This window comes from Gossypium raimondii, chromosome 13 (genome assembly GCF_025698545.1).
Source record: "Gossypium raimondii isolate GPD5lz chromosome 13, ASM2569854v1, whole genome shotgun sequence".
Taxonomy (NCBI): Eukaryota; Viridiplantae; Streptophyta; class Magnoliopsida; order Malvales; family Malvaceae; genus Gossypium; species Gossypium raimondii.
In genome coordinates, this window is record NC_068577.1 from 50,013,467 (window position 1) to 50,024,331 (window position 10,865).

Genomic DNA, 10,865 nt, shown 5'->3' on the forward strand with positions numbered 1-10,865 from the left:
CCTAATTAGGTAAAAAACCCTCGATATCTATGACTCTAAACTTTTAAACTTAAAATTTTAAATTTGAGAGTTATTTATAATATTTACAACTAATGTTTGATTATATTTATATAAAATTATTAGTATTTATTTATAAGTTGTTTATATTTTTTTATTTAATTTAATGATAATATGTCGATATTATTCTATTTAAAGCATTTTTATTTTTATGGCATCAAAATTAATTTTAAATAAAATGGTTTCTAATGTATTTGGGCCCAATTTTAAAATAAATATTTGAAGGTTAAAATATATTTCAAAATTTTATATTTCACTTTTATTTTAGGATTTTAATTTCAAATTTAAAAATTTAAATTTAGTTGTTGTCGCTATTAAAATCTTTATGTTAAATTTAAGTATATAATAAAAAATTGACATTGCAAACGTTGGTATCGATTTTTTCTTAAAATCACCTATCCGATATTTAGATTAAAATAATGACATTATAAACTATTCTGAAAAGCAAATGGGCAGGCATGTTTGAGGGCATTCAAATTAATTAATATTTGTTAATATATAATAAAACATTTTATTCAAAATTAATATTTATTATGCAAAAAGGTGAGATACATTTTAAAATTAATAATAATGTTAAACTAATGAATTGAGTCACTAGACTAGATTCGTGATATAAAATTTAATATTAATATTTTCTTTGAATTATGTCATTTAGCAATTGGTTTTGTCGTTTCATTTGGCTTAGTTTGTGTCCCTCTCTGTGCACCACCAATCTAAAATTAACACGTGGAATAATTTTGATAATTAACATTTATTCAACGTCTTCTTGTAAAATGAAGGGCTGCTTTGCCTTGGAGTTCAAGATTGCTCATCTCAGGCAACCATTGGAGTGATTTGAAGAAAAGCAAAACTTGTGATTAGAACTAAGTTCTAGTGTGCGTTTTCAACAAAGATTCAAACACTTGGGAGTTATATATGATTGAATGAAGTGTTTCTACGGCTACTTCCCCCATGGAAGCATCACAAGTGAAGATTTATGGCCAACAAATATTAACCATTGTAATAAACTGTAAGAGAAAAGCTTCAAGTTTCTCAGCACCCATATCCCAATTGTGGAATAAGTCTAAAAACCCATAAAATAAAAGACATTTTATCTTATTTTCTGAAAAACCCAGATAAAAAAGCCGAGAATTTTGAAATGCTTAGAAGTAAAGGTAGAAGAACTGAAACGAAATCAAGGTTGTGCTAATTACGGGTGCCTTGTGCAATGTTTGCAAGTCATTTGTCTGACAAAACCTTCATTTTTTGCTGAAGAGCATGGCTTCATTGGTCACGACTAGTGTATCATAAAATTTTCTCTTCAGAAGTAGATTTAAAATGATATTATTTGTATAATAAATAATTAAAAAAAGATATTTTCTATTTAAAATTTATTTGTGGAGTTTTTTAATAATGAACAAAATAATTATCGATGTTTAGAATACTGATAAATGTTTTAAAATAAATTTAAAAATATATTATTTGGAGATTTTATTCTCAATTAGCGGTATAGTGTTTGTGAGCTTCTAGAGAGTGTTGCTGGCCATCACATGTCATAAACTAAAAACCTTTAAAAATTCCACAAATTATTTAATCCCATCAAAGGAGGTCAGAGTTTAACTCCCAATTGAACTTTGAACCATTAGATTAATCATTTAAGAAAAAAAATCATTCATATGACCTAATACTTGAAGGAAACAGTTGAATCTAATTGTACATAATCTCTTTCGTGTATAGATAAGGTTAGAAAAGGAGAGATTGGAGATGGTACAGAAGACGGTAGAATTTATGAAGAAGAAGAAGAAGCAAATTTATAGTGTTTATCAATAGAGACGGAGACATCCCAAGTACAACTAAGACCCTGAGGGATGGTGACAAGATCGCCTGCTCCAAACTCTACATATTCAGACGACCCTTTTGGGTACACCTTCACTTTCCCTTTCACCAAATAACATGTCTCTTCTGCCTCAAATTTCAGCATATATTTCCCTGGTGGACATCCCCATCTACCACAACCACAAACACCCATCATCATCAATTACTTACAAAACACATATATAGGAATGAAAAACACACTTACTTAGGCCATGACTGAATCCCCAGTTCAGATAGTCTTGAATCGGAAGGATTGCTTTCCACTGTTATACTCAAATTTGAAGATGAATCTGGTTGTGGCGTAGATGTTGTTGCCATCGCACACAGAACAGGGCTCGGAACTGAACTGAATTGAATAGAATAGAATAACTAAAAGAGTTGGCTAAGTAGACAACAAGATTAACGAATATGCTCGTTGGCTTTGCCTTTATATATTTGTATATATAATAAGGTTGGCTTAGCTGCCTGCCAGGACATGGAGGAATCTTTCCTTGATGAGAAAACTTGTTATTTACTGCAAATTTTTATCACCATACGAATCAATGCCCCCCATTTTACACTTTGTTTTATTTTAATTTTAATTATTATATTACTATTTCCAACGTTTTCGTATTAGTCTAAAACATGTGTGGATAAAGAAGATTGGAAATGTTTGGGCGGCAGCTTCTAGCTTTTCCATTTGTATTTTGGGTTAGGTATAGACATGTCCATTACCGTACAATCAACCTCAATTCCACTAATAATTTTGGGTTCAAGAAGAGGCGCGGAAAGAGAGATGAGTGAAACTAGTCTAATTTTACTGCCAAAAATACAAACAAACAAATGAAATACATTAGCAGTCTTACGTACTTTGAGCATGATCAAACATCTTTTACATAATATATATATATATGCATGTATACATATTGTCTTCTACTAACCCTGAATTTGCATTTTATGAAGTGACCACATTTTGTTTGAGAAAGCAGGAGGAAAGTGAGGGGCCAGAGAACTGAACTATAACCCATGAATAAGGTTGGATTATATCTACTTGTACTCTGTTATTCGTGTTAATTAGATACAATTATAACGTGGATAAAAGAAAATGTTTTTTTTAATTTATTCAATAATAAATATAGGTAAGGTAGTGGTAAATTTGTATTTTAATGTTATTAAACATATGTTTATACTTTAAAATTTTTTTTAAAAAATTTTTCATTTAAAGATTATATAAAACCGTGAAAAGTAAATAATAATATTATAATAATATTAATTATAATTTTTAAAAAATATTTTATAAATTCAATTAAGGATGATACTAACTTGCTTAAATATAGTATAGAAGATAGATTTAAAAATTTCCTGGATCAAATTCAAATCTATAAAAGCCCTGTAATGGCTTACTGCATTTAGAGCCCCAGTTCAATTAAAGGCTAAAAACTTGTTATGAGTAGAGGTAATTATGGGCCGGATTTTAACATAATTTTACGTCCGTTTTTAAGTTCGGTTTCAGCTCGGTCTAAAAAATGGGTTTATAATTTTATTCAATCCTGGCTTGGATAAAAATGTTAAAATTTGAGTTTGGTTCGAACTGTCCGTATTAATTTTTATATATTATTATTTTATATAAGAAGAAATTTAAAAATTATAATATATCAAATACACTAAAAACATTAAAATAAATATTTCTCAATAAATTGAAAATAAATTAAAAAATTAATATTTATGCTTAAATAATATTAAGACAGGTTCAAATTAGCAAGCAAATGTCTATAAAATAATGGCAAAATTAACAATAAAACAAGAGTTATACAAAATTCAAATAATAACAACAAAATAATAGTAATGTAAAAGTGAAATGACAGCAAAGTATGACCAAAACAGTGAAAACAACAACATTTTCTTTTTATTGCAAATTTGAGTCGGGTTGAACCAAGGTTAAAAAACCTTACCCAAGACCTGATTCATTTAAAAACGGGTCGTATTTTTCAGACATATATTTTTATTCAAATCCTCTAACTTTTTCATGTGGTTCTTCAAATCAGTGGCGAACATGATAAATTCTAGTTACGAGAAAAACCCTCTAATGCTACCACTACAAACAAAGAAACATGCCTTGCGGCTTCATTCGGTTCCTTCCTTCTTCCTCTGACAGAAACAAGATTCCACAGAGTCAGCAGAGCATGCAAAGAAGCAGGAACGGTTGATGATCGTAAAACAACCACACATTTTTTATTACTCAATGGGTAGCTCGGAGTAGCTTCGGTTGAGAATGACAAAATATTTACCACAAAACATATGTATATAGTGTACAAAACTTGATTAAAATAAAATTTTATAACATGTCTATTAATTATCTTTAAAACTTAAAATCAGTTCATATGCATACATAACTATATATATTAACCAATTAATAATAAGTATATTATCACCATATGCTTACATATCTATACATGACTATCAAGAGGATGAAGCATGATTACATTAACAACATTATGAAAAAGCATTAATGAATGTGATGAATCACTAAGTCCATTCATGTAATTATGTAAATTCTAAACAAAATTTGAACAATATTTTCTGAATGTTTAACAGAACTAAATATTTGATTGCAAACACAAAATGGATAATCTTGTGCTAATACTTGTTACTAACAGGTTTCATTGGAACCAGGAAATTCTTTTATTTAAAAAAAGCAATATTTATTCATTTTTAAGATTAAAACTATAAACTAAATAACAAGGCTCAATTCCCAACATCAAACATTGAATGACATTGAATAGGATGCTACTTCACACAACTGCCTGCCTTCATTTCCTCAAATCCATTTGACTCCACTCAATATGCTGCCCTACCATTTTTATATTTCTTGGGAATAACATGCTCCTTCCTTCTTGCACTTTGCCCATTTTTTTAAATGCCCTAACCTTTTAGAATGAAAGATTTATTTATTTTTTAATATTAAAAGAGAGAGATTGATTTATTTCAAGTGTTTAGGGACTTTGGGTTGGGGTACAAATTAAAATTTAAGAGTTTATATGTGTGATAAAAATATTGGAGCTTATCTATATAAAATAAATATTTGTTTTTGAATAATTTTATTATATGATTTGATCATATCTATTATTTTGACACAATGTTTAAAATTATTCATAACTCCTCTCGAACTCATAAATAGGAAGATAATACGTTTCAGCGCACTCAAACTCAAGTCCTCCTGCATTGGCAACAATGCCCATACCAATTGAACTAAAACTCAATCAACCTCCTTTTTTTAGTATAAATAGATTTTAACCAATAAAGAGTTATAGATATTAAATTTAATCATTAATATATATTTTTATTTTTCTAATCGAAAAGCTTAGACTTTATAGCTTAGCAATAAACATTTGGGTTGAAACTGTACTATAAATGTTACAATCGAGGAAAATTTCACATTAAACCATGCCCTATTCCCAAAATATTGCTACTCCCATGCCTGTTTATGCAATTTGCCTTTAGTCTTACTTTCACTAATAATACACATTTCCTTCCTCACCAAATCAAGGCTAACCAAAATTAGCAAAATTCCAAGACTGGGAATAGCATAATTCATACTTACACAAATAAAGAATATTTTGACAATAATTTTTTTTTTACGTTATCTTTAAAATCATATCTTGCCGTAAAGTCGACCGGACGGTGATGCTCAAGGGCACTGTGGATTGTTCCCAGGCCCTCCGTAGTAGAAATATGTTCCCCATTCATTGTTGTAAGAATTCTTGATATTGTAACAATTTGTATTCTCAGCTAGGGTTGATATGTCATGGACCGAACTCAAGCTATTATCGGCATCAACAAGCTCCAAGTTCCGGAAATAGCTCGATTTTCCAAACCCATCTTCAGCAAAGTGACCGGAGCCCATTTCCGTAGACGTGTGCTTGCCGTTGGCCCTTGAGTTCACTACTTCACCACCCCATTCCACCATGGTGGCATGGTCTGCTAGGTGAGTAAATAGCTCTGCTGGCCAATAACCTACCAGGTTATTATCACCAAACCCCATCCACCAATTTCCTAGCTTAGGATCCTAAAATTGAGAAAAAAAATCTTAGACTGAAACACCGACCATATATTAAGTTAAATATTTACAATTTTTTATTTGAAAGTAAGTGATTTACCTTCCAAATGAGGATGGTAATATCATATTGATTAGCATCATATTGTGAGACAGGAGAAATGGCAGCGCCAATGGCAATTCTACTATTTGTTTGCACAAAGCCTGCACATAGAAGGTTGTAGCATCCAGTTGCTTGATAGGAATCAGACTGTAAAAAAGATCTTGTTAATTAATAACTGTATTCATTGTAATATTTTTTCTACCATATATTATATAACTAGAGATGCTTAAGTACGTATACAGCTAGGTAAGCTTATTTCTATTCGTGGTAGATCTTGAAATTAAGTTTTAAGGAGTAAAGGCTTTTAGGCTACCATTATGTTGGTTCGAAATAAATTTTTACAATCTAAAAGATGTAACTAAACCCGAATTATTATTAAATAAAAATAAATAAAATCCACCTACCATTAGTATAATTAAAAAGAAAACTAATTAATTTTCACCTCAGTTATGAAAGTGACAACTTACATGAGATTCACTAATAATAAATATCCCCATCTTCCTAGCTAGCATATTATTATATAAATGTTGACTTCATTATATGAAAATAAATATATTCTCCTTGAGAAACAAATGCCAAATTCCATCAATCCACTAATGATAGTATATCAATAATATTTAGACAAATCCTAGAAGCATTCATTATTGAAAATTCATATAGTAAAGTAAAAAAAAATGGTTCGGAAGAAACCCAGAAAAGTTAATTTAAAGAATCCGCAACAATAATGGGGACTTTGTTGGTTGGTTTAATTTAATTATTGAACACAATGTCTTTTGCATTTTGGTAATGAGTGTTTTGAACATATTAATTGATTATGATCAGTGGAATTTTATAATAATAAAAAAGAAATATGGAGAGCTCACCGTCCAATATGTGAAGAGTCTTGGCCTGCTGTCACCATAAAGCTCCGGACTGACCTGACTAGTAGAATTATCAAAACTTCAGAAGACTCTACCACCTAAATTTTCCATTATTTATATTTTTTTTTATTTTTCAACTTGTTTATTTAAATAAAATATCAAAGAAGAATCTTGAAGTGAAGAATAATGATAATGTGCATGTAAGGACAGGAAATGGAAGGAGTACCTGCCATCCAGCTTCGATGCTGTTGAGATCAGAGCCGTCGAATGATCCCGAAAGAATCCAAATCTGTGATAGGCTGAATTCGTTGACCTCTTGGATGGATGGGTCCCACACGTTTATCGTAGCCTTTGCCCCATATACCTCTTGGGATGTTCCCGTATATGCAATCGCATGCTGCAAACGTGCACATGCATCCATCACCATCCAATTCTTATTACTTCTTGACTTTATTCAAGAAATTGAGTTGAGAACAGTGAATTAATATTTTGGGACCTTTTTAAAAACATATTAATATATTTTTAGTCATGCAATTTTAGAATAGAAGAAGATTTTACAGTTGTTTCTTGATGCTTTTAGAGTTGATTAAGGAATAAAGTATATGATTAATTGAAAGAAGGTTAAAAATTCCAATTTAATTCGGAAAGGTCAATAGCCCATTTTCGAGAAGATGTTCAATCACATGTTTTCCAGTTTTTCTTGTAATTAAAAATTTCAGCCACTAATTTTGGTGTCATTACACTTTTCAATAACCCAAAAGCGTGAAACCCTAGTAAGTCAATGCCCTTTTTGTGTACTACATGTTGTTTATCAAATTTTAATGTTCCTCATTTTCATTGATTATAACTAATAATTTTATTGATTGAATAAATTAAAATAAATTGATGTTGTACCTCATGTCCGTTACTGCTAACGACGTCGGGAGCGTCGGCACGGCGAGTAGGGTTGATGGTGGTAGATTGTTTCTTGCCGAAGTGAAACAACGACTTGGCTCTCAAAACATCACGAGTTGTGCTCCGCCGTATTGGAACAGTTCCTTTGGGGCATCTTGTCCCATTCCTATGCCACATTTGCCATATTAAATCTTCTCCTTCTTTCCTCTTTGAATCTCCACTTCCTTCATCTCTTTTCAACGTTTTCACTTTTGGCATCTCCGGTGCGACTCTCTGTTACATATTTCATCATTCAAAGCTTTCAAAATTCAAAGACTAGGCTCAAATTTCGTGGTAAATATATCCCTTTGATTGAAAATGATCAAACCCCCTTTTTTGGGTATTTACCTGAATCTTATGTTTTTTCAGAAGAGGGTGATCCAAAGCTGGCTGTTTTCTTTTATGAACACAATCTATGATATCTCCATCTGGGCTCTGAAAAACAAGAAAAAAAATACCATGAGAAAGATGAAAGATAATTATGTATATAGTTTAGGGTGCAATATATATATACCTCAATGGTGATGACAGCAGGTTTGTTGATCTTTTCCAAGTGTTTTTGAATTCTTTGAAGCCTCAAGTTACTCACTTTCCTAGTATACTTGGTGTAATTTAGAGCCGAAACAAGATCGAATTTCCCGATGAAAAGGAGAGAGAACAGAAGAAGAAGAAGAGGAAGATGGGGTTGACGATGAGGATGAGACGAAACGGCTCTCTTATTAGCAATAATGTAAGCGTTAGAAGCCATTATTATCTCATTCAGTGCCAAAGGAAAGTGATGAAATTGGAGAAGCTAGCAATGCATTACTATAAAAATAAAACAATAGCTAAAAACAAACAACACTTTATCTCCCCTTGGATCTTTTGTACCAGAGAAACAAAGGAATTAAATGAATGAAAATTGACTCTCTTTTTTCTTTCAGAAGCTTTAATGGCGGAGACAAGAGAGGTGGTTGAAAGGGTTTAATTATCCCTGAAACAGTGAACACAAGAGAGGCAAACGCAATGGCAAAGGGAAAGGCTAGCTTTCTATTTCACTATCAAAATCATGATTGCCTGCAATTGCATTGGTTTCATATAATGAACTAAATATATTCATATTTTTATCGAAACCCCATTTTTTTTTTTTAATATTCGTTTGCGTTGTTAAATTTGCACCAAAAGCAAAGAAATGAGGAAGGAAGAAGAAAGAAGAGAGTTGAAGGCAATAAATAAAATCCCTGACCTACCCAACTAAACAGGTCCCCCTTTTATTTCAATTGCAGTTCTCCTTCAATGTGTATATCTGCCACCTTATACTTTGCCATTAATATTTCTTTTCTCTCTCTATCTCTTACAGCTAAGAGTTTTTATATTAGAAACATCAAGCTAAACTATATTAAATTATTAATTTTAAGGATAAAATAATTATTTTTAATATAAAAAGTATTCAAAATTTAAATCCGAACAATAATCTCAAACTTTTATATAGACTAACTAAAACATGAAGGTATCTGAAACTCTAATTAATCTAAATAAGAATTAGTTTTAAACTAAATTTTATTGAAACAAAATTACTAAACAACCTAAAATACTTAAATAATATTCAAAATTTGAAATAATAAAATAATAAAATCTAAAAAATACAATATTGGGCTAATATATAATAAAAATTAGTCTAAAAACCGAACCCAATATGATTTAAACTCAAATTAAAAGCCCAAAACTCGTAATTTCTGTAATAATCTCTTCCAGAAATTATGTTCGAGTAATCTTCACTAAAATAGTCATAACTTGAGTTTCTGGCCTCGAAATCGAATGATTCAAAGTGTGTTTCAAAAATAAGAGATATATCTTCAAATGCTATGTAGACATCTAAGCCCATAAATGTCTGGATTTCATCCAAAAATTTATCGCAAGTTGACTAATCTTTTCAGTTTGAAAATTGACAGTTTGGTTGAATCGACTTTAATAAATTTCATTCATTCCGTGCATGTATCTTTCCTCGTTTCCTCGAAAAGATTCATCCTCACATATTGTCTTTGATCGAATATTAGTTTGATTTGCTTGACTTTTAACTTTATTATTGGACTTTGTAAGCCAATCACATCCATGAATCTGAAATTGAGCCTTGTGACTTACATAACTTAAAATGTGTATTTTTATGAAAGCTAAAATGCAATTTATTTCATTGCATTATTTTATATCTTTATAATTTTTAAAGGACGAAACTAAAAATTTATCATTTTGGAAATAAAGTACAATTTAACCATTTATTAACTTATAATTTTATAGAATTTAAAGGGCAAAAGTATTATACTCCCGTTTTAAGGGCCCTAGCTGGCCCTTATTGGCACCAAGCTTAAAAGCAAGATTGTTGGAATTGATCAACTTATAAATTTATATTAACTGACTGATCAGGTGATTGAATTAATTTTTTTCTATTTTAAAATAATATTCAATTAAATCTAATTAACCAATTGTACTGAAAAACTACGAATTAATCAATTTAACCATCAATTCAATTTTAAAAAAATTGGAGAATGAAACCCTAGCTTTCCCCTCCCCACTTTTCTACTCATGGGCACCCATTAAACATTATTTAATTATTTTTATTCATGCATTGATTTTTTTTTCTTATTTATAAATATCATATTAAAATTTTTAAAAAATATATACACAACTTTTCAGGTTGTTCTACCTTTAGCTTTTCTTTACTTCACAGTCTCTCCATTTCTTTTGGTTTTTACCTTTTATTGAACTCCAAGTAGCACTCAATTGGTATTATCTTTTTTATCCATCCTTTAAGGCCACCACATGTCCATGCCTTCTCATCAACATTTCCTCACACCTAATTTCTAGGTAAAATTATTTTTTTTCCCATTTTCTTTGAATATGAAACCTTACCATATTCTTCATCCCCATACCTCAATTTTCACTATATAATATAAACATATAGTTTTGGTTAATTTCAATTATTAATTGTCATGACATGTTTGATTTTCATTAATATATTGATAATAAATAAAAAAATTACAATTATCAT

At 30.2% G+C, this 10,865-nt stretch overlaps 2 protein-coding genes across 2 annotated transcripts; both read right to left on the minus strand.

Annotated features, from left to right (window-relative positions):
- Positions 1–1,651: 1,651 nt before the first annotated feature.
- On the minus strand, positions 1,652–2,400 carry LOC105784600 (hypothetical protein). The gene is made up of 2 exons (XM_012610498.2): positions 2,117–2,400; positions 1,652–2,042 (listed from the first exon to the last, which is right to left on the minus strand). The coding sequence occupies exons 1-2, from the start codon at positions 2,227–2,229 to the stop codon at positions 1,823–1,825; spliced, it is 333 nt and encodes a 110-aa protein (XP_012465952.1). The 5' UTR covers positions 2,230–2,400; the 3' UTR covers positions 1,652–1,822.
- A 2,809-nt stretch (positions 2,401–5,209) lies between these two features.
- LOC105783472 (uncharacterized) lies at positions 5,210–9,018 on the minus strand. Its single transcript, XM_012608956.2, has 7 exons — positions 8,355–9,018; positions 8,189–8,275; positions 7,802–8,074; positions 7,134–7,304; positions 6,911–6,964; positions 6,048–6,194; positions 5,210–5,956 (listed from the first exon to the last, which is right to left on the minus strand). The coding sequence occupies exons 1-7, from the start codon at positions 8,586–8,588 to the stop codon at positions 5,579–5,581; spliced, it is 1,344 nt and encodes a 447-aa protein (XP_012464410.1). The 5' UTR covers positions 8,589–9,018; the 3' UTR covers positions 5,210–5,578.
- Positions 9,019–10,865: the final 1,847 nt, after the last annotated feature.